At 51.1% G+C, this 24,325-nt stretch overlaps 1 protein-coding gene across 3 annotated transcripts in view; it reads right to left on the reverse strand.

Annotated features, from left to right (window-relative positions):
* The window catches only part of NEGR1 (neuronal growth regulator 1), a 193,621-nt gene that overhangs the window by 11,723 nt on the left and 157,573 nt on the right, over positions 1 to 24,325 (reverse strand). The window contains exon 7 of one of the 3 annotated variants that reach the window (XM_071436992.1): positions 20,724 to 20,765. The exons of the other annotated variants lie outside the window; for them this stretch is intronic. Coding sequence (XP_071293093.1) covers positions 20,724 to 20,765 — 42 coding nt within the window. The remainder of the gene's footprint in view (positions 1 to 20,723; positions 20,766 to 24,325) is intronic. 3 annotated transcript variants of the gene reach the window in all.

Consider the following 24,325-nt stretch of genomic DNA (forward strand, 5'->3'; position numbering starts at 1 on the left):
AAAATTTCATAGCTTTGTGCTGATGTATAAACTTTAGAAATAAACACACCTTTAAAATTTAAAGACTCTTAGCATGGTCTGCTCAGTCCTTGATCTACTCTGAGCAATTATTTTGGTAAGGACTGAGCAATCCTTGCTTTCCTGTGCAAGGCCATGCAAGGTCACTTTGTTCTTTTTTCAAAGCACTTTTGGATGGTTCTCTGTGTCGGACTAAGCCCTCAGTTTAGGGGAAAATGAAAAGGTTGAGATGTTTGAGAGCAGCATAAACCAGCTGCCTTTTTTTCCCCCACTGAAATATTACCATGCCATTGTTTCACACACACACACACACACACGAGCTCCCAGTCTTAATATTTATGCAGGGAGGTAATGGTGGAGGAATGTGTGATTAGGCTTTAAATAAAAGCTGAAATGATCAGAGTCTGTGATTACACCTGCAGCCCTGCTGGGCATTTCCATAAGCCCCATCCCCAGCGTGACACAGAGCTGATTTCAGAGGGCTGGGGTGCCCAGGGGGAAGGAGCCCTGTGTCCAGGGAGGGTCAGGATGGGCTGCAGGAGTTTCTCCAGGGAAGGGCTGCCCAGCCCTGGCACAGCTGCCCAGGCAGGTTTGGGTTCCTGTGAAAAATGCATGTATTTTGTGATTGGCTTTTTGCAAATATTGAAATGAATGTTATAGGTGTTGTGTTAGAAAGTCATGCTGTATTAATTCTCTTAAGTAGAGAAAGAGAATTTATGGCCCCATTATCAGAAGAAATGAACTTCTTCCCACCTTGAAGGCGCTGTCAGGATTTGGAGGAAGCAGCTGACACTGCCCAGCCAGAATCCTGTGTTTGAATGGAATTTATGCATTGTGGATGAGGTGTATGAATATGCAACAGGCTGCTGCTTTTAAGGGTTAATCCTCTGTTAACGTGGGGCCTTTTTCGGGCTTATTTTGCCTAGAAAAGGTACCCAGACTGTCCGTAACTCTTTGTCTCTATTGTCTCATATTGTCCTAATCCAAATTGTCCAAATTATTATTAATACTCTAATTGTATCACTATTTTTATAACCATTTTATTACCATTAAACTTTCACAATTTTACAGACAAGTGATTGTTGTTTTTCATGGTTGCCCTTCCCCAGGGGCATCTCAAAGTGCATGTGACACTTGGGGACGTGGCTCAGGGGTGGCCCTGCCAGTGCTGGCCATGGTTGGACTCCTTGGTCTGGGGGGGCTTTTCCAACCTAAACAATTCCATGACTTTATGATCTGGTGCTGCAAATTCAGAGCCCGTGGGGGTGACACCTTGACATGCCTGAAAAGAAAGTGAGTTTCCATCCAGGAAAAGATTAAAACCAGCTCCACGAGCAGCCTGATGTCTGAAATACCAAATGACCCAGGATTTACAGGACACAATGGGTTTAAAATGTCAGCTGCAGCCACTGAGGGGCAATAATTTACTTTTGTGCTGCTGTGTAAGTCAAATTTTGCTCAGAGCCAGAGTGGCTGCATACCTCAAAGGGAAAGGGAAAGGGAAAGGGAAAGGGAAAGGGAAAGGGGGAAGGGAAAGGGAAAGGGAAAGGGAAAGGGAAAGGGGACACACACAGAGCATCACCAGGGCTGGGAAGGGACCCACAGGGGCTGGGGGTGGAAACTGAGGTCAGAGGGGACCTTCAATGTCCCCTCAGGGCGAGGAGAAATCCCTGCCTGCCATGGCACCACCCCGGTGCCAGGCACACCTGGCGTGCCCACATGCCTTTGTGAGCTCTCCTTTCTTCCAATTCAGGGATTATTGGACCTAATCCTAATGTTTTACACCAGCCAGCACTTGTGGAAATATTTAAGACACCCTTAGCACAGATAGGATTATATTCAGACATCTCTCCTGGTGCTGAATAGAAAGGAACAAAGTAATATTATATCAGTATCTCTAATTAATACAAGAGATTAGGAGAAGTGCTATGCTGGAACACACAAACCAGCATTTCCTAGCACCAAGGGCTGCATTAACCAGAAATAATTATAAGCTTTAATGCTGATGCTGTGTAGACAAAAGCACAGACCCCTTTAGGTTGTCTGAATAAGCAAGACTAATTCTGTTAAATGGATTATGCAGGGAGATGTTAATAAGCATTGCATTTAACCATATTCAGGTTAATCATTTACTAAAGGAAAGCCTTAATAAATTGGATTTTTTGGTGCAACGTTTAAAACATACAGAGAGGGAAGGAATAAACTAACTCAAGGTCAGAGCAGTAAGGCAAAAAAGAAGGATGAAAAAGGCTAGGCTGTCAAATAAGGTTCTTTTAGGAGAAAAGATGGGGAGATAATGGGCCTCAGAAGGCTGGGGCGAGGCCTGGGGATAACATCTCTTCATTTTGTTCCACTTGAAGCTGCTGGAGGATTTATGGCTCTGGAGGAGGAGGTGGACAGTCTATAAAGGCTCTGTTAGGGAGCAGCAGCGGTGATGGGCACAGGGTGCCTGCAGAGCTCTGGAACCAGCCCCTCTGGCAGCAGAGAAACCTCCTTGGAGGCCAGGGCAGAGCTTGGCCTTGGGAGAGCCAAGCCTTGTCTGAAAATGGATCAGGGATTTGTTCAGACTCATCCAAATGCAGTCATGCTGAGGCTGAGTGCCCAGGCAGGAGCTGCACAGGATGGCAGAGGCAGGAGTGCAGGTGAATGGATCACTCTGAAGTGATGCCAGCTGCAGGCTGGAGCTAAACAGAGCCACGGTGGCAGCACCTGGAGAAGGCTGGGAATTCCAGAAATGTGGAAATGCCTTGGGAACGGGCATGTGGGCATGGAGGATCTCTCCAGCCTGGTGTTCCTCTGTCCTGGCCTGCTTCAAAACATCCTCCTGTGCTGGGGTCAGCTTCAAAACATCCCTCCTGTGCTGGGGTCAGCTTCAAAACATCCCTCCTGTGCTGGGGTCAGCTCTGGGCACCCCCAGCCCTGGGTCAGTTCTGGGTCAGTTCTGGGTCAGTTCTGGGTCAGTTCTGGGTCAGTTCTGGGCCCCTCAAGACAGGAAGGACACTGAGGGGCTGGAGCATGTCCAGGGAAGGGAATGGAGATGGGAAGGGGCTGGAGAATCCCTGAGGGAGCTGGGCAGGGGCTGCAGAATCCCTGAGGGAGCTGGGCAGGGGCTGAGCCTGGAGCAAAGGAGGCTCAGGGGGCCTTGTGGCTCTGCACAGCTCCTGCCAGGAGGGCACAGCTGGGGGGGTCGGGCTCTGCTCCAGGGAACAGGGACAGGAGGAGAGGGAACGGCCCCAGGCTGGGCCAGGGCAGGTTTGGGTGGGATTTTAGGGAGAATTCCTTCCTGGAAGGGCTGCCCAGCCTGGCACAGCTGGCCAGGGCAGGGCTGGAAGCTGCAGGGATGAGGATTCTGCAGGAATGTGCTGTGAGCCTCCCTCTCCCACAGCATCCTCCCAGCCCAGGGCACAGATTGGGCTCAGCCTGTCCCTGGGTGGTGGGGCTGCAGTCAGATCCTGCTTTGTGCATTATCTGTCAAGCAGAGCTCAGCGCTGCTCAGACAAATCTCTCGGAAAATCCTTGAGGAAGGACACGGAATATTGCAGGAGCTGTCCAAGAGCTGACTCTGCCCATGGATAAGCCAGGGCTGGGCAGGATAAAGCTGGGAAGTGCCAGGTGCTTAACTGAGGGGCTTTATCATCCTCTGGGATGGGAGTGTTGGCAGAAAGATCCAGGAAATGAGCCCCAGAAGAGTGATGGGGTTGATAAGAGAGGGGTGTTATCAGGCCCTGTCCATCAGCATTCACACTGGGCTGCTGGCAGGGCAGGAGTTGGGAGATGAAATGCTGATTTGTCCTTATTTTAAATTTAAATGAATAAAAAAGCATTTTGTGAGTCTTAAAATGGGAAAACAGGGACTAAAATACGATTACTAGAACTGCAGAAGCAAAAAATCAGCTGTTTGTTGTGCTGAACTCTGAAAGCTTAGTAATTTAAACACTTGAGACATGCCACCAGCAATGTCCTAAAGTGAAATATTATCCCAGCCTGTGTTTGTGTAGGCACAGAAAATGAGACAGAGGCATTTCTTGTTCCAGTCATGAAGAGCCCACTTGGGATGTGCCCTGTGTCCAATGCAAAGCTGATCCTGGTGCAGATTTGGACTGAGCTAAAATGTAAAATATGACATTTACAGGTTGGAAAAAACGCCCCAGCAAGGAGCACACGGTAACCACGGCCAGCAGCTGTGCAGCCCTGAACTGTGGGGCTCTGTGCCTGGGCCTGGGGCTCCCTGGCTGGGGGAGCCCTGCCCAGGGGGGCAGAGGGGGACCCACGCTCCCCGCCTGCCCTCCGCAGCAGCCAGGGTCACCTTTCCCCAGCCAACAACTCACGCTAAATAACTCATGCTAAACAGCACAGACTCGTTTCACACTGCTAAAAATACACCCAGCCCTGGAGATGTCAAAGTCAGATGGGTTCTGCTGGTGGGGGGTGGTGTGGCTCAAACAGAGCAGTCCCACCAGGGCTGCCAGCCCTGGCTCACTGGGCACGGAGGGACAGCAGCGCTGGCATGGGGGGACACGGGGGGCTGAGGGTCCCAAATCAGCCTCTGGAGCAAAGCATTTCCCAAGCCAGCAACTGCTCAAGAGCTCTGAGTGGTTCCTCACTCAAAATCCCTGCAGTTCCTGATCCCTCTGTGGGTCCTGCCGTGGGTCCTGCTGTGGGTCCTGCTCAGTCACGGAGAGGAGAAGGATCCAGAGAGAGCTCAGAGCCCCTGGCAGGGCCTGAAGGGGCTCCAGGAGAGCTGCAGAGGGACTGGGGACAGGGGATGGAGGGACAGGACACAGGGAATGGCTCCCAGTGCCAGAGGGCAGGGATGGATGGGACATTGGGAATTGGGAATTGTTCCCTGGGACAGGCTGGGATGGAATTCCCAGAGCAGCTGGGGCTGCCCCTGGATCCCTGGCAGTGCCCAAGGCCAGGCTGGACACTGGGGCCTGGACCACCTGGGACAGTGGGAGGTTTATTCTGCAGGTGTCTATTCTGCAGGTGTTTATTTTGCAGGTGTCTATTCTGCAGGTGTTTATTCTGCAGGGGTTTATTTTGCAGGGGTTTATTTTGCAGGTGTCTATTCTGCAGGTGTTTATTCTGCAGGGGTTTATTTTGCAGGTGTCTATTCTACAGGTGTTTATTCTGCAGGGGTTTATTTTGCAGGTGTTTATTCTGCAGGTATTTATTCTGCAGGGGTTTATTCTGCAGGTGTTTATTTTGCAGGTGTTTATTCTGCAGGGGTTTATTCTGCAGGTGTTTATTCTGCAGGTGTTTATTTTGCAGGGGTTTATTCTGCAGGTGTTTATTCTGCAGGTGTTTATTCTGCAGGTGTTTATTTTGCAGGGGTTTATTTTGCAGGGGTTTATTTTGCAGGTGTCTATTCTGCAGGTGTTTATTCTGCAGGTGTTTATTCTGCAGGTGTTTATTTTTCAGGGGTTTATTCTGCAGGTGTTTATTTTGCAGGTGTTTATTTTGCAGGGGTTTATTCTGCAGGTGTTTATCCTGCAGGGGTGGCACTGGGTGATCCCTATAGCCCACCCCAAAGCATTGCAGGATGCTGTGGATGTGCCCGGGTGTCCCATGGTCAGGGCAGTGGTGACAGTGACAGCACAGGACAAGCTTTGGTGAAACACCCCCCGTTTTCAGCCTTCACACTCTGCTCAGGGGTGTTTCAGTGGAGTTTCATGCAGACAGAGACAAAGCTGGTGGTATCAAAGAGAAGCTCCTTCCCTGAAATAGTGCAGGGAACAGAGTCCCTGTGGTGCCTGCCTGGGATGAATGAAGCACGGAGAGCTGAGCAGGATGAAATAGCACAGCCCTGATGGACTCCCACTCTGCTGCAAGGAACACTTCACAGCCCCCAGAAGCATTTATGGGGGAAATTACTGTGAGGGAACAGAAGGAAATTTGGCTTTATATATCATCCTTGATCCTGGAGCCGTGTCCCGTTTCTTTGTGTGGCTGAGGAGTGCAGTGGTGTTGGGGAAATGGAACATCCCTGGGGAGCTCTGGAGTTACAGATGTGTGAAAAATGCCTATTTCATGATTGGCTTTTTTGCAAATATTCAAATGAATATTATATGTGCTGTGTTAGAAAGTAATGCTGTATTAATTCTCTTAAGTAGTGTAAGTATAGTTTTGGGTTATAAAAAAATGTTCAAATAGAAACTATGCTATGTAGGATACTTTTTTTAAAGAGAGGACTTACACTGAAATAGCAGCCACAGGACACCTGAATCCTTCAGAGAAACAGAATTTATGGCCCCATTATCAGAAGAAATGAACTTCTTCCCACCTTGAAGGCAATGTTAGGATTCAGAGGAAGCAGCTGACACTGCCCAGCCAGAATCCTGTGTTTGAATGGAATTTATGCATCATGGATGAGGTGTATGAATATGCAACAGGCTGTTGCTTTTAAGGGTTAATCCTCTGTTAACGTGGGGCCTTTTTCGGGCTCGTGCTGCCCAGAAAAGGTACCCGGACTGTCTGTAACTCTTTGGTTCTATTGTCTCATATTGTCCTAATCCAAATTGCCCAAATTATTATTACTCTAATTGTATTACTACCTTTATAACCATTTTATTACCATTAAACTTTTACAATTTTACAAACAAGTGATTGGCATTTCTCACAGATGGGAACAGCCCTGAGGAGGAGCTGGCCTGGACAGAATCCACCCCAGCCCTGGGCTGGACCCATGCTGAAGGGGATCCCCACCTCACCCCCTTCCAGCAGCAAAGGAGAGGGCAGAAATCAGCCAAGGGAGCAGGGGCTCGGTGGCTCTGGGCACCAGGAGCACACCCATCACTCACAGTCCCAAATCCTGGCCCCTGGGCCTTCCTGCACTGCCCAAACACTCCTGGGGCAGGGTTGGGAGTGTGCCCATTCCCTGGGAGCCCGGGCAGTGCCAGCACCCTCTGGGGTGAACCTTTCCTTTTCCCTAATGGCTGAGATGCTGAGTGAGGCTCACCCTGTCCCTCCCTTTAAGCATCCTGCAGATTTACTGCTCTTGGCACACCCAGGGCGAAGCAAACCACACATCCAGCTTGCATTTCTGAGTCTAAACCCTGCTGGCTGGTCTGGAGGAAGTGGAATAGCAGCAGCTGTAAAGGGGAGCAGCCACTGGAAGGGAGCAGGCCAGTCCTGTGTTATTCCAGGGCTCTGTGCACCCTCTGGTCACAGCTGGCTTGGGATGGGGCGTGCTCAAGGCTGGGACTCCATCCTCCCCAACATCTGCCCTGATTTTGGGTTCATCTGCAGCAAACCCAACCTTGTTTAGCCTGAAGTTAAATGGAAACCAAGCCTGACTCTGAGTCCTGCCTGGGAATCCAAAACTAAACAGGAGAACAGATCAGGATCCTCCTCTGGACGGGGCACACACAGCTTTGGTTGAGAGGGCATTGAGAATAAACCATGAAAGTGCCAGAGAAAGCACTGGGCTGAGGAAGCTGCTCATCCCCAGCCCTATTCCCATTCCCATTCCCATTTCCATCCCCATCCCCATTCCTTTTCCTATTCCCATTCCCATCCCTGTTCCCATTCCTGTCCCCATCCCCATCCCCGTTCCCATTCTCCCATCGCTGTGTCCCAGCCCAGGAGCTCTGGAAGGTTCCTCAGGGAAGGAGGAGCAGGAAGAGCCAAGCACTGAGGCTCTCCACCAGGGATAGTCCCAGGCCCAGGGATGGGGCAGCTCTGGAGCCACCTGCCAGGGATCCAGCTGGATAAATTGCTGGGTAATCTATCCCACGTGGGGTGAGCAGCACAGGAAGGAGGGGAAACCAGGACTGCTGGGGAGCTCAGGTTCCTCAGGCATCATTCTGGCAGCCTACAATAACTGCTTTCCTGACAATGTGGCTCTCATTTGTAAGTGTCACACTGGAGACAAGGAAAAGCGTTTTAATGTGACAGAAAAATTTGACTTGGGAGCTAATTACTTTAATTTGAGAGAATTTTTGGCTCATCTGCATGCTTGACAATTATTTACAACTTACATTGGTAATTAGAGGTTGGGCCTTGTGCTGAAATACTGCAAATGGCTTTGGAGACATTTGCTGATCCTCCTAACTTTGAGAGGAAATGAATTTATTAGTAGTTAATATGTAAAATATTTGTACTTCTGACCTTTTGTAAAACATTCTTCCTATATTTTAAATGATTGGTTGTCAGAGCCATTTTTCTCCAAGTGACGTGTGACATTGTAAATAAGCTCTTGAATTAAGCAGCACATTAAATCTCCGTGTTCAGTGGCAATCTCTGATAGTTCTCATATATCAGGAAGACTTTGTTGGTTCTGCTGTGTTGAGGCAATGTCATACAGCAGCGTGAATGATAATTTTTTACCCTGAGCTTTCCAGTTTCTGCACGGTTTCCACATCATTCTTGTGCTCTTGACAAAGGATGTGGAGCTAAGCAGGTTGGAACATGGTTTCTCTCCCTTTTTGGGTGTATGAGGAGGGAAGTTTTTGGCTGGAAGTGCTGGTAGCCTTTCAGCAAATCTTCCACTGAGGTGCCTGGCAGATGATTTCTAAGATGTAGCGTTTATTCAGATTTCTGTTGATTTTCTTAAGCATTTCTGGTGGGTTCCTCTTGGTCACATTTCTGCACAGTGCATGTATTCCTCTCTTTTTACAGGAATATTAAAAACCCCATAACCCATGGAAATTTATCCCCAAACTGTGCCCATATGGCCAAAGGATTAATCATCAGTAGTGTTTTGATTAGAAGAAGGTGGTGGGTGAAATAAACAACCAAGTCCAACTGTTTGCTGGTTGCAGAGGTTACAGTGGCTCCTTGCATCCTAACAGCCTCAGGGGAGCTCAGGGTGGGCACCAGTGTCACAGACATTTCTATGGAAAAGCCTTTCCTTAGGAATTTCCCTCCTGAGAAGCTGAGAGGCCTCAGGAACAACATGCAAACAATGGTTATCTGCTGCTGTGGGATGCAACAGGTGGGTCTGGGATTGGGCTCATGGGGTTGTTTCTAATTAATGGCAAATCACAGCCCAGCTGGCTTGGACAGAGAGTCCAAGCCACAAGCCTTTGTTATCACTCTTTCCTATTCTATTCTTAGCCAGCCTTCTGATGGAATCCTTTCTTCTACTCTTTTAGTATAGTTTTAATGTAATATATATATATATAATATATATATATTTTATATATATATAAATAATATAATAATATAATATATATTATATTATAATATTATATTATAATATAATAATATAATATAATAATATATATAATAATATATATAATAATATATATAATAAATATATATATATATATATATATATATATAAAATATATAATAAAATAATAAATCAGCCTTGTGAACCATGGAGTCAGATCCTCATCTCTTCCCTCATTCCCCTGTGAACACGGTGACACACCAGCAGGAATTCCCCCATGGAAAGGGGCTTAGGCACTGGAACTGCCCAGGGAGGGCTGGAGTGCCCACCCTGGAGGTACCCAGGGAGTCCCTGGAGGTGGTGTTAGTGTTCAGAGACACATGATGACATAAGTGATTAGATGCAGGTGCTTTTATGAAGAGCTCTGGGTGTCAGGAGCACTCAACTCAAATCTGACTCCCACCATACATTCGAGATGATTGTGGTTTTATATTCTATCGTTATATAACTTCCATGTTAATTACTAAAGTTATATTGTTCTATTGTATACACAGATTTCAGTCAAGCCTGGCTTCTCATGGTTCCCCCTTACATTTCTAACACAGTTCTCATGATTCTTCTTATGATTATACAATAATTATATTTAGTTACTAAACAATCATCACATCTAACAATTATATCATTTATCATACTGCTTACGCAGGTGCAGTGATCTGAGAAAACACAAAGCCCCGCATTTTCAAAGTCTATCTTTCACATTTTCCAGGGCTCCACTATCAGTGGCACTCAGAGCTCTGGGCTGGGCACAGGGTGGGGATGGAACCTCCCCGTGGAAAAGGGGTCAGGGATTGGAACTGCCCAGGGAGGGCTGGGGTGCCCATCCCTGGAGGTGGCACCTGGAGGTGGCACTCAGAGCCCTGGGTGGGGACAGGGTGGGGATGGCTCAGGGACTGGACTCTGGGGGGCTTTTCCAACCCCCTGGATTTGGGATGGAGGGGCTGAGAGCTGTGCCAGCTCCCAGGGCTGCCCTGTCCTTGGCAAGGGGCACAAACTGAGGGGCACGGGGAGAGTGCCCTCCGCACAGGGATCCACCTGGACTCCCCAGAGGCATCTGCGTGTGCCCAGCAGCAGGGAGGGCACAGCAGGCTGCCCTGGCACTTCCCAGAGCAGCAGCCAGGCAGAGCCGCCCCTCCTGGGCTGCAGCGAGCCCCTCGTGAGGGATGGTTGCAATTTCCACGGGGCTGTGTGTGCAGGGAACAAACATCACTCACAGCAGCCTGAGCTATTGGCTCTCCAGAGCCAGCAGCGTTTGTCTGCAGCCCTCGACGTGACATTAACTATTCATGGGGCCCCACAGTGTTCAAACACTGCCCCAGCAAAATTATTGCTCCTTTGCAACTTGATTGAGATCTTCCCCAAGCCAGGCTGGGCTGCAGCCAGCACTGGGCTCTCCTCATGGCAGGAATGCCAGAGTGCCCAGGTGCTCAGGGATGGCAGTGCCCAGGTGTTCAGGGATGCCCAGAGTGCCCAGGTACTCAGGGATGCCCAGAGTGCCCAGGTGCTCAGGGATACCCAGAATGCCAAGGTGCTCAGGGATGCCCAAAGTGCCCAGGTGCTCAGGGATGCTCAGGTGCTCAGGGATGGCAGTGCCCAGGTGCTCAGGAATGCCAGAATGCCCAGGTGCTCAGGAATGGCAGTGCTCAGGTGCTCAGGGATGCCCAGAGTGCCCAGGTGCTCAGGGATGGCAGTGCCCAGGTGCTCAGGGATGCCCAGAGTGCCCAGGTGCTCAGGAATGCCAGAATGCCCAGGTGCTCAGGGATGCCCAGAGTGCCCAGGTGCTCAGGGATGCCCAGAGTGCCAAGGTGCTCAGGGATGCTCAGGTGCTCAGGGATGCCAGAATGCCCAGGTGCTGGGCTGGGAGCCATCATTCCCTGCCTCCTCCTCCTCCCAGCTGACCCTCCAGAGCTGTGGGGCACACGGGGTTCAGTCCCTGCACCTTTGAATGCAGTGATTTAGTGATGTGTCACTCTGAACACAGCCTTTGCCACCCGCAGCTGTGCCTCCCTGTTAGGGATCCATCTCCCAGCACTGACCCTGCTGAGGGATCCTTTTGTTAGAATGGGCAGCCCTGGCACAGGGTGCCCAGAGCAGCTGGGGCTGCCCCTGGATCCCTGGAATGTCCCAGGCCAGGCTGGACACTGGGACAGGGGAAGGTGTCCCTGCCATGGCCAGTGGGGCTCTGGGTGGGATTTATTTAAGGTCCCTCCCAACCCAGGCCAGTCTGTGATTCTGTTGTTCCATTTGCCTCCAATCCCTGCTCCCTGGGATGAGTTATTTGGGATTGCAGCAGGAGCTGATTTGCCATTGGGAGGACTCTGAGCTCTTGCAGCTGCCTGTGGGGGAGAGGCGATGATCCCCCCGCTCCCAGAGCCATTTGGGGTTGGGATTTCTGCAGGGGGTCCCTTTCCAGAGCCCCTCACCCTTCCTGCCTGTGCTGCTCTGCAGCTTTTCCTGCTGCTGCAGGATTTGGCATCAGGAAGCTTTTCATGCCCCAGCCTTCCCCACTCGCTTTTCAGCTTAATCCTGAGGATTTTGGAGACATTATGGCTCAGCTTTGCATATGTTATTACACAGAAGAGAGGGAAAAAACCCCAACAGCTGAGATTTTTCAAAGCTGGCTGGGAGCTTTAGGCGTGCAGGTTCTGCTAAGAGCCATGCCTATGAAAATCTCTGTCAATTAGTGCAGTACCTTGGTGCTTTTGGGACAGAGATGGATGCCTTCAAACTGGCTCTGATAGCCTTGGAGACACGTGCAGGAAGACACATTCTGCCCCAAACCCAAACTTTCTGTCCTAGTTTGTACCATGCATAACCCCTAAGCACTAAAATCCTTCAGGTTTGGCCAGCACCTGCCTGGGAATTAGACAGTGATGGCATTGAGCAGGGTGGGATTCCACCTCTGTCAAACACTTCTGCTCCTCCTGCTGGCAGCTGGGCTGGTCCTGTGGGTCCCTCCCAGCTCAGGATATTCTGTGATTCTGGGGAAATTGGGCTCTGACTGGGGCTGTGCAGCATGGGAGGGCAGGGCAGAGCAGGGTTGGGATCCTTACAGGCAGGCACTGCTCGTTCCTGCAGGGTCTCTCTGAGCAGAGCTCTCTGCTCTGGGTTATTCACATCTCTCCCTGTTTTCCCTCTGGAAAATCCACACCCTGTTTGCTCCTGCTGAGCTTCCCAAAGCCAGCTGATCTCTGAGCTGCCTGGCTTTGCAGAGAGCTCCCTCTGGGTGGCTCTGAGCAGGGAGGCTGAGCTGGGGACAGCCACTGCAGAGCCACCAGGGACAGAGGAAGGGCGAGTGACAACGCTCACTGCACAGGCAGGCAGCATCTGGGGCAGGATGGGCCGAGGAGCACAGAGCTGGGCCATGGGCCTGCACCTGAGGGGCACAAGAGGGGCCAAGGTCAATCATTGCAGCCCTGAGTGTGCAGTGGCAGGTGCTGCTGGCTGACCCAGAGCCACCCAGAGCCACCCAGAACCAACCAGTGCCACCCAGTGCCGCCCAGTGCCACCCAGTGCTGCCCAGTGCCGCCCAGTGCCACCCAGTGCCACCCAGAGCCACCCAATGCCACCCAGTGCCACCCAGAGCCACCCAGTGCCGCCCAGTGCCACCCAGAGCCACCCAGTGCCGCCCAGTGCCACCCAGAGCCACCCAGTGCCACCCAGTGCCGCCCAGTGCCGCCCAGTGCCGCCCAGTGCCACCCAGTGCCACCCAGAGCCTCCCAGAGCCACCCAGTGCCGCCCAGTGCTGCCCAGTGCCGCCCAGTGCCACCCAGTGCCACCCAGAGCCACCCAGTGCCGCCCAGTGCCACCCAGAGCCACCCAGTGCCGCCCAGTGCCACCCAGTGCCACCCAGTGCCACCCAGTGCCGCCCAGTGCCACCCAGTGCCACCCAGAGCCACCCAGTGCCACCCAGTGCCACCCAGTGCCGCCCAGAGCCACCCAGAGCCACCCAGTGCCGCCCAGTGCCGCCCAGTGCCGCCCAGAACCACCCAGAGCCACCCAGTGCCACCCAGAGCCTCCCAGTGCCACCCAGTGCCACCCAGAGCCACCCAGTGCCACCCAGTGCCACCCAGAGCCACCCAGTGCCGCCCAGAGCCACCCAGAGCCACCCAGTGCCACCCAGAGCCACCCAGTGCCACCCAGTGCCACCCAGAGCCACCCAGTGCCACCCAGTGCTGCCCAGTGCCGCCCAGTGCCACCCAGTGCCACCCAGAGCCACCCAGTGCCGCCCAGAGCCACCCAGTGCCAGCCAGTGCCACCCAGAGCCACCCAGTGCCGCCCAGTGCCGCCCAGTGCCGCCCAGTGCCACCCAGAGCCACCCAGTGCCACCCAGAGCCACCCAGGGCCACCAAGAGCCACCCAGAGCCACCCAGAGCCACCCAGTGCCACCCAGTGCTGCCCAGTGCCGCCCAGTGCCACCCAGTGCCACCCAGTGCCGCCCAGTGCCGCCCAGTGCCACCCAGAGCCACCCAGAGCCACCCAGTGCCACCCAGTGCCGCCCAGTGCCACCCAGTGCCCGCCAGTGCCACCCAGAGCCACCCAGGGCCACCCAGTGCCACCCAGAGCCACCCAGTGCCACCCAGAGCCTCCCAGAGCCACCCAGTGCCACCCAGTGCCGCCCAGTGCCACCCAGAGCCACCCAGTGCCACCCAGTGCCGCCCAGTGCCACCCAGTGCCACCCAGAGCCACCCAGTGCCACCCAGTGCCGCCCAGTGCCACCCAGGACCTGGCCCAGTGTGGAGCAGGCTGCCACCCACCCCCTGAGCTCAGCTCCACTGCCTCATCCAGCAGCTCTTTCTCGTGGAGCTGCCTGACTCAGCAGCTGGAAACGGGAAAATGTTTTTGCACAGCTTCCATCTTAATGAAAAGCATCTTTAAAATTTTAATCAGATGGCTCCACATTGTTCTGTGGATTTAGAGGCTCGGTTAAAATCTGGGCTTCCTGAGCACCATGAACAGGAGCAGGTGCCAGTGATAAAAGAGTGTTTATTTAATTGTTCAGAGCTGCTGCTTGAACCTGTTCCCACCCTGCTCTGGAAGGATGCAGGCCTGGCTCAGCCACAATACAAATCCCACAGATGCTGGTGCTGCTTTCTTTAACCCAGAGAGCCTCCTGGAAGAGCCCACACTCAGCCTTTCAGGGTTGCCTGGTGACACGTTAAGGGCACATCTGGAAAGTTTAAATGAGGACAAAGCCCAGCTTAAAATCCACCTCAGCAGGCTGGGCTTTGCAATTGTAGAGAGGGGAAGGAAAAAATGCAGCTTTGAAACACCGGGTTCAGAGTGAGGAAATGCCTGATCCTGTGTCATCCTGGGATGTTGTTTTCCATCCTGGCTGGAAATATTGTTGGCAACTCCATCAAAATGTCCATGTTGCACAGATACTCTAAATGCAGCTGGCATGGAACTGAAATTTCCATTTGGTGCGAAATTCAGACAGGGAAAAGACAAAAAAAGAAGAAGTGTTGCCTGGAATGAGATGGGGAGCCTGGAAGGAAGCCAACCTATTTTTTTTCCCACTCAAAACTCAACAGGCCTTTATTTGAATTTCTTTAAAACTGACATATTCATGGAGTTTTCAAACAGGCTTTTTCTGACAAGTCCCCTAATCCCCCAAGCCTTCCCTCCCTCAACAGCCCAAGTTTGTCAGATCCTTCCCTGCCAGCTGTAGCTGGAGGCTCCTCCGAGTTCCACACGGAGCTGGGCCCTCCCTGAGGTTCTGGATCCACAGCTCCATGTGCATTTTAAATCCCTGCACATGGGCACCCATCTCATCGAGATGGATGTATGCATATTTATTCCTGTACAATTCCCGTAGTCAGCCAGTTCTGGCTGATCAAACCTTCACTTAAAACATATCCTTCTGTGATAAATAAAAACACGGACTGCTCTCTTCCTGCTGCTGAATCACATGCTGGAATCTCCTGCTTGTCTTCTCTCAGGCGGAGCTGGGGCTTGTCTCAGCCTCGGGGAAGGTGTAAATAGGTTGTGTAAAGAACAGGGGAACAGCTGCAGCTGGGCCAGGGCGCTTTGGGGTGGGTTTTGGGACAGGCTCATCCCCAGAGGGTGCTGGCACTGCCCAGATCCCCAGGGAATGGGCACAGCCCCGAGGCTGGCAGAGCAGCTCCAGGAGGGTTTGGACATCCAGGGATGCTCGGGGTGGGATTTGGGGGGTCTGTGCAGGGCCAGGGGCTGGATCCATGACCCTTGGGTCCCTCCAGCTCAGGATATTATCTGATTCTGTGAATATCCATGTTTAAACCCCAGTAACTGCAGGAAATTAGAGCTGCACTGGGAAGAGCCCTCCCCGTGTTCCCCAGGCTCCCACACTGGAGTTCCTACACACACCTGCCAAAAGCAGGAATTGATCTGGACCCTGACACACACCCAGCACCGAGGACACTGATCCCTCCCTCAGAGATGGGAGGAACCTCCTGGCTCGCCCCCAGCCCTGGGAACGCACGGGTGGGAGAAAGCAGCAGCAGGAGGCTGAGCATCTCCCCAGCCTCCACACCCCCCTCACAGCCTCCAGGAGCCGTTTCACACCTGGCCCTGCTCTGCCTCCCTGGCATCTCTCACAGGCACTCCTTGGTTAAGATGTGAAACTCCAGCCAACTGATCGATGTGTGATATTGTAAAATATTCAGGATTCTCACGGCAGCTTCTTCTCCTAAGTGGGCTTCTCATATTAGTGGGAAAACTCATTAATATTGAAATCCCCGCTGACAGAAGGCTTGTAGGCAATACAGTATCAGGAAAAAAACATTCTTGTATTTTACATGCCGGCTTAGAGAGTGGGAATCAATGGACTAAAAACGACCTAGTTCTAGTCCTATTTTTCAGCTGATAGAAAGCAGCTCTCTTGATATTAAATAATGCATCTCTTCAGCAAGCAGTGAATAATATGATTTAGTGTGTTCAAACATTCTGCTGGAATGATGATGCAGGCTCTGAGCACGCTGAATGTCACTGAGCACAGCCTGAGACACTCGTTCAGCTTAAACAGGAATGTTTACCTAATTCCACACATTCGCTGGGAGGATGTGCCTTCCCGGGAAGATTTACAAGCACAGAGTTCACCTGTTTGAAGCAGCAGGTGACTGCAGCACTGGAAGGCAGCTATTTCCCCCAGGATATAATTCCCAGTGTGGCTGGGCCATGGGTTCCCACAGAAACCCAGAATTACCGGTGCAGGTGTGTGGAGCTGGCTGCATGCAGACATTCCAGCTTTTCCTGGAGCCATGCTGGAATTTCACACCTGCCTGGGCTCTGGGATGCAGCAGCACTGCCCACGATGTGCTCTGAGCACAGAGCTGTCAGCTGACTAACAAGGAGGTTTAATATATTGATATTTTGGAGACATTCACCCTGTTGATGCCAATCTACTCATGGCAAGGCCTGGTAGCCCTGTACCTGTCCTGGGTCTGTTACTGGGACAGAAGGACCCCTGGTGTTGTGGGACTGGGTGCTGAGGGGGATTCTCATCAGCTGATGGAGATGGGATCTCAGGCAGGGGATTTGGGGGGCAACAAAGCAGCCACCAAGCATCAGAAGCTCTAAGAACAAACACACACCTGCTCCTGGCAGGATTTAGAAGTTAAGTTTGCCATGATCCATGACCTGCTACCCGAAACGTGGATCACCTTTTCAGAGCCCTTTAGAGTTCGGAAGGAATTGCAGGAGTGGGGAGAAGGAAGAGCAGCTTTGGCAGTGAAGCCCAGCTGGCCCTGCCTCTTGCCCCTGCCCCAGGGGTGCTGCACCAGCATCTCCTGCTGCCATGCAGAGCCCCCAGCTGCAGGAGCACGGCGCTTTCCTCACCAACAGACACAACCAATGGCAACACAGAGCGCTGTGAATCCCAAATCCAGAGTCCAGCCCTGCAGATTCTCCTTACACAAAATCACCGATTGATTTAAATGGGATTTGAGACTGCATAAAGAGGAGAAAAACTGGAGGGGTTGGCAGGTTTCCCACGGAACAAACAGAGCCTGCTTGAAATGAGGAATTATTTGATATCCTGGCATATTAAATGTGTTAGATATGCAGAAAGGCAGAGTGGGGAGAAGCAACTGGGGTTCAAGGAGTTGTCCAACCTGCCCAAGTGCTCATTTAAACACACGCTTTTGTTCCTGAGAAAATTAAATAACTTAAGGTCCTTCTCTCTCCCACTCCAATTTTTATAAAAGTGCCTCATAAGATGTGAAATCATTAATTAAAGAAGATTCCTCAATTATTCTCTCTGACCTGTCACAGTTACTTGTTTAGTCAGCGTTAAGAATTCAGCAACATCTTCAAAGGCTTTCCAAGACACCACCTGTGAACTAATTATGCTGAAGGAGGAGAGATTTGTAAGGAGCTCCAGCTCCTGGCGCTGGCTGACAACACAGATACCAACCGTGGCCCCAATTTTGTAACTTTCTGCAGCTAATTCTACATGCTTGAAGCACTGTCGCTTCAAATTAGGAGAGCAAATCCCCAAATGTGCGGAAAGGGGCTCCAGCAGGGAAATGCACAAATGTGTCACCGGGGCTCTCGAACACGGCGCTGCTTTGCATGAATTAAAAATGTCTTAAATGCTTTGTCCCCTGTTGGGAACTGGGGGGGGTGCAGAAAGTTCTGCAGGGTTGCTGCAGATTCCTCACTCCCTGCAGAGAGTCCCTTCCAAGGCTGGTGCGGGAGGAGGGCCCTGGGACTCAGGCGGTGCTGATGGGACGCCGACCACCCTGCCAGGATTTTCCTGCATTTCTGGGGAGCCCTGGCCCCAGCTGTCCCCCTGCAGGCACAGACTGCCGCCCTTGGGGTGCTCTCACAGCCTCTGGCCCAGCACTGAACCCCACCAAGGGTCTGTGTCCTCCAGCAGCAGGACCTGCTCCAGGGAGCACAGCCCCTGAAGCGGTGAAGGATGGTGGTAATTAGCTAATTAGCTGCACAGCCTTGATTGAGCAGGAAGGAGGCCGATGCTCTGGTTTCTGGCTGATGTGAGACACGAGGCTGAAATGAGCTGCCACAGCTTTTCCATGGTTGGTATTCCTGCACCAGGGAAGCAGGGCAGGCAGAGCCAGAGCACTCCTGGCCAAACCTCCCTGCAGGATGTGAGCAAAGCCAGAAACCCTGGCCCTGCTCGTGGCAGGGGGTGGAACGAGATGATTTTAAGGCCCCTTCCAGCCCAAACCATTCTGTGATTTATGACAAACCTGATTTTACAGTCATAAGCAGCTGTGGACAGATAACCCAGGTTTTCTGCCACCATCTCCCAGCCCAACCTGCTGCCTTCACTGCTGGTGCTGCAGCACACGAGGGGCTCAGTTCCCAGCACTCTGGGAAGGTTTTCATTGCCTCTGCAGCTGAATAACTTGGTTACAATAGTGCTGGCATTTTCCAGCTATTTACCAGGCTAAAATTAGCCAAGTAGAGGGACTATCACGGTGTTATTTAATTATGGAAGGCAAACAGAACAGTTCATTGCAATGTCACTGCTGCTACCAGGGCTGATTTCCAGGAGGAAAGACTCAATAATAAATTTGCAACCATTTTGAGAAGTGTCTTTAAACCCTCCTCCCCTTTTCTGTTGTCTTTCAGCAGAACAGATGTTGGTTTTCAACTGCAAACTGAGCTCAGTGCTTTCCTTGGTAATTTAAAGTTGGATTTGCTCATGTAGTTCATAACTACTGCAACTTTAATGATTCCTAAATTTTTCCACTGTTGTGTTCAGAGGTTTTCATATTCTCAATTTCATTTTGCAAAAGGCCCTCTCTATTTAGCACTGTGCTTTCAGAATTAAGAGGGATCATTGTTAAAGGACTCTATTCCTTTCCACTCCCCCATCTCCATGCTGCTCCCAAAAATACACATAATTTTGCTCATTTGGTGCAAATTTCTGCAGACAAGAATTCAAACACTTCTCAAAGCTGTGCTACTTGAACAGCAGTTTTTGAAAGTGAGGAACGACTGTGACTCTGTTGGAGCACTCCCTTACGGAGATCAAAGCCAGAAATGTTACTGGAGCCCATTCCAGCTGCAACCAGCTGGCATTATCCCTCCTTCCCTGGACAGAGCTGGAACAGGATCAGGCTGAGGGCCCTTTTTCAGGAATTACAAACCCCAGAGTTGAACACCACCAGAGTGGGGCTCTCCTATCGCCACTTTGCACGGCCGACACAGCGGCAGCCCCTTCCTTCTTCTCAGCCTCTCTTGGCTCAACAAATAATTCCCCAGCTTATTTCCAGCTGCTTGGTAGTGCAAAGCAACTGTGGAAAATCCCAAGGACAGGGACTTTTATTGCAGGCACTATCAGCTTTTTGCAGCCCAGTCCCCCCTTCCATGCCGTGGATTTGGATGGAGATGATGTGCAGAGGTTGTGCTGCAGCTCTGGCTGCAGCCACAGGACAATCTCTGCCCTAGAGGAGATGGAGGCAGGGCACAGTCTCTGCCCTAGAGGGGATGGAGAGCTTTGGGAAGCTCCCTGGGGCCTGCGAAGGCAGGGAGGCAGCACCTCTGCCCCTCAAGCGACACCAGAGCTCGCCCTCCCTAAGCTCTTCAATTAAAGCTCTGCAGATTTAAACACTTGTCTTGCTGCTCCTGTAGGTCTAAGGGTGCTGGAATCACCTGTGCCTGCTGTCCCTTCTGCAGCCCTTGGTTAAACCTGCCTCACTTGGTTTAATCACCTCACTTCTGTGGCTTTCTGGCACAGTCCTCCCAATCTTTTAATCTCAGTTAGGAAATAAAAGCGCACATCTGGTGAAGGTTTTGCCAGAGGAAAATTCTGCTTGTTTTTGTCTTGCAGATGGGATATTGGGAAGGAATTGTTCCTGGCAGGGTGGGCAGGCCCTGGCACAGGTGCCCAGAGCAGCTGTGGCTGCCCCTGGATCCCTGGCAGTGCCCAAGGCCAGGCTGGACACTGGGACACCCTGGGATACCCTGGGACAGTGGAAGGTGTCCCTGCCATGGCAGGGCTGGCACGGGGGGGCTCTGAGGTCCCTCCCAACCCAAACCATCCCAGGATTCTGTGACCAGCTCCCCTGAGGGTGTCCTGCAGCAACAGGAGAGAACAGGGATGCAGCAGGAGCACTCGTGAGCTGTGAACACCCTCCAGGCACACGCAGAGGGTCCAGCTCCCACCATCCCCTCCTGGCCCTGGCAGTGAAAACACCTCCCAACAGCTCCTGGCTCCGTGCCACGGTCAGCCAGAGACGAGACAGTGAGAAATCTGCACATCCTCAAACCAACATCCACATTGGCCACAACACCAGCGAGGGCTCAGGGGGCGAGGTGGTTCCAGAGCAGGGAACTGCCCACAGGGAGCAGTGCCCTGCACAGCCCCACCAGGACACACCATGGCAGGGACAGGCGTGGGGAGAGGCTGCTCCGAACGGGGAGAAAGAGGACAAGACACAAAGGCTGCAGGGCAGACACACCAATGGAAGCACAACGACAGGGACAGCCCAGCACTACCACAACACAGCAGGCCGGGCCAGCCCCGGGCACGGATGGCAATGAGCCCTGCAGGCACCGACCCTCCTCGGGGGATACTGACCTGGGCTTGAGACACGACTAGAGGTAGTAGGCTCAATAATTTCTACAAAAAGGGAAAAGGAAAAAAAAAAAAAAAAAAAAAAAAGAGAACATTTGGGTGTTAATCACACATGGAAGACAAGTACAGAATGAGACAGCAAACAGTCATGCAAGAGACAGCACAGTTGAACCTGGAGTGGGGCTGGGACAGAGCCCTGTGCTGGAGCTGCACCCAGCACTGCTCTTACCCTCATTCTGTGCACACCATCAGCACCACCACACTCCCAGCGGGCCAGGCCTGCTGCCCCTGGGTTCTCCAGCTCCAAAGCTTCCTCCAGGGGGGCACTGACACCTGGCTAAGGGAAGGGCTGTGCTCACTCCACTGGAGGCAATTTCCTCCCATGAATATCAGTCAAGGTAACAATTTTGAACAAAGAATGTTTTAAGGCAATAGGTTTGTGCTTCATTGAACTTTTAAGAAGGCATATCTTTTTAATTATTGAAGTCTTTCCAGAAGAGAACATTTCTCAGAAACATCAAACCCATTTGGAAGTTGTTTACTTCCCCCAGGGCAACCAATACAAACAGGCAAAGTTAAGAGAAGACACAGTTCTCCTGCATCCAGCCTAATGAAACAATCACCTGTGGCTTTTCATTATAATTTGACTTTAGAATTCATTATTCTGGGCCTTTTTATTAGCTTTGAATAGCGCTATGCAAAATGAAATACCGGTCCCAATTAATCTTGCACGGAAGCAAGCTCCCATCTCAATGCAGCAATTCAATACTGCTCATAAAAAAGGTTTAACAAAATTACCAAGCTCAAAAGATCATTGACCATATCTTGACTATAACAAGAAACTAATGAAAAAAAATGGGAGCGAGTTGACAAGCAGGGATGTGCAGGGAATGGCTGAGCACACACCAGCTCCTGGCCAATTTTGAGGGGTGGTTTTTTCCACCTAAAATTGCTTTTCAGGTTAATACTGTGCAAACACGAGTCCAAGAGAAATAGCAGACAAATATTTCCCCAAATAAAAAGTTATGAAGTTTCTTTAGCCAACTGCTAAACTTGTGCTAATGCAGATGAATGTTTCCAACCTTAAAGCCAATTATTCAACACCTTGACAAACACACCGTGGGTGCTGATGAACCCAAAGCACGTTTTAAAAGTGAAATGGAATTTGAGCTGTGTTACACTTTTAATTGGCATTAAAATCCATGAAGTTGGTGACTCCTTCAGCATGAAAAGGGTTCCAGGTTTCCCACCCCAGTGCAGGGGCAGGAGCAGTGGAAGTGCTGTGGACAGATGGGTCTGTCCCTGATATCCCACATCACTCAGCACGGGGAAAAAGGGAAACTCAGCATGAGGAAAAAGGGAAACAACACAGGGAAAAAGGGAAACTCAGCACAGGGAAAAAGGGAAACAACACAGGGAAAAAGGGAAACAGCACAGGGAAAAAGGGAAACTCAACACAAGGAAAAGGGAAACTCAGCACAGGGAAAAAGGGAAACTCAGCACAGGGAAAAGGGAAACTCAACATGAGGAAAAAGGGAAACAACACAGGGAAAAAGGGAAACAACACAGGGAAAAAGGGAAACAGCACAGGGAAAAAGGGAAACTCAACACAAGGAAAAGGGAAACTCAAAATGAAGGGAAAAGGGAAACTCAACATGAAGGGAAAAGGGAAACTCAACATGAAGGAAAAGGGAAAGTCAGCATGAGGGAAAAGGAAAATTCCGCATGAGGGGAAAAGGAAACTCAACATGAGGAAAAGGGAAACAGCATGAGGAAAAGGGGAAACTCAGCACCAGGGAAAAGGGAAACAGCACCAGGGAAAAGGGAAACTCAGCACAGCAAATGCTCCCACCCCAAAATGTTCCCCTGGGAAAGGAGGCTGTGCCCCTGCACAGACCAACCCTGTCTTCAGCAGGAGAAACAGGAATTGGGGTCCAACAAGAGACTCAGAGTAAGCAAAAACCTATCAAGATTTCATTGAGTTCGTATTTCAATGACTGTTTTAAAAGTGTGACAATAATTTGATTTAGTTCTCCTTAACTTCTCCCAGACCTTCATGTTCTGAGCAATTACAGCCTGCTCCTCTCGGATAATCCTCAAACTGGCTCAAATGTGTTGTGCAATGATGACAAAAGTTATTTTTCTGGCTGCCTTAGGTTAACAGCATTTTTTCTCGGGAATTTAGAAGTCAATCCTCGTGACTGTGGCTTGGTAGGAAAGGAGAAGTTCCTCTTGCTGCAGATGAACACCATTCTTTCCAACAATCAGGCAAATTAACACACTCAGTCAGTACAATATTTCATTAAAAAACAAATACCCTCCCCAAACCAGCAGGGGTTGTGCTGGGATCGTGTCTCCCCGGGAAACATCAGATCTAGACTTAATTATAGGTGCTTAAGGTAGCATAAAGTCACAGATTCCTGCCAGCACTGAGGCTGGAAGCGAGGGCAGTGATTTCATGTATTATTCTTGCAAAAAAATCTCATTTTTAAACACATTATTAGATCAAGGCATTGGAGAGACGGATCTATTTCTAGTTTCAAGTTCTGAAACTCTTTGCGAATCTTTATTCATGAAAATGTTCAGGTCTATAGAGGGAAAACAAAACCAGCTGGTTCTGCAGGAGCACGCTAGGCTGGTTCATTCAAATTAAAATTTGTTAATGACTCCTCAGGAGCACTGGGAGGCAGGGATGCGTGGGCAAGAGTGGCACTATCTGCACTGCACTTTCCTGGGACCCCCATCCCACGGTGTCAGGACTGCTCACATTTCCAAGGGTGGAGAAGGAATCTCTGCAAGTCTAATGGGAAGCCAGGAGTTTCTGTGCCATTCCCGTGGCTGCACTGGGAGGCTCTCCTGGAGCTGAACTTTGGGCTCTGGAGGAGCAGCGGGTGCCCAGCAGCTGCTGCTGTGCCCATGGCAGAGCTGGGGCTGCGTGTGCAGGGGCCCGGGTGCCCTGCAGGGCCACCTCCCATGGGCAGAGCACAGCCAGACCCAGCTCGCTGGCTTAAAGCAGAGCTTGGCGTCAGGCTGGGTTCAAAAACACAAAATGAGGAATGTTCTGGGCACAGGGAGACTGGCACAACAGCCCTGGGTGCCAAACGAACCTGGAGAACTGGGGATTTCTGCCCAGCTCTAAATGCACCAAGCTCCTGACTGACTTCCTGGCCCGAACTCTTCAGTGAAGGAATTTTCCTTCATATCCACACTAAACCTGCCCTGGAGCACAAGGGAAATGCTCTGGCAGGTGCTGGTGTGGCAGCCCAGCTCTGCTGCAGCATTCCCCAGCACCTTGTCATGGGAAGAAGTAAAGCCTGCTGTTCTCCTTAAAATCAGTTTTGGTTGGGGGTGCTGAGCTGGATCAAACACTGGAAATGACCCAGACAAGCAGCAGCTGAGAGGCTTTAAATGGAGAGGGAGAATAAACCCCGGGGATTTGCAGCTGCAGCTCTAATCCTGGGAAGGGAAACCTCTGGAGGATGTAAGCACTACAGACAGCTGGGCCAGGGAGGTGAGGGTAAATGTCAAGGACGTTTAGTGCTGCCTTTTACCAAAGGCACGGAGATTGTATCTGGAAATTCCTTTCTGATCCCAGGCTGGCAGAA

This window comes from Agelaius tricolor, unplaced genomic scaffold, assembly GCF_023055355.1.
Source record: "Agelaius tricolor isolate 1412-34295 unplaced genomic scaffold, bAgeTri1.0.p SCAF_11, whole genome shotgun sequence".
Classification (NCBI taxonomy): domain Eukaryota; kingdom Metazoa; phylum Chordata; class Aves; order Passeriformes; family Icteridae; genus Agelaius; species Agelaius tricolor.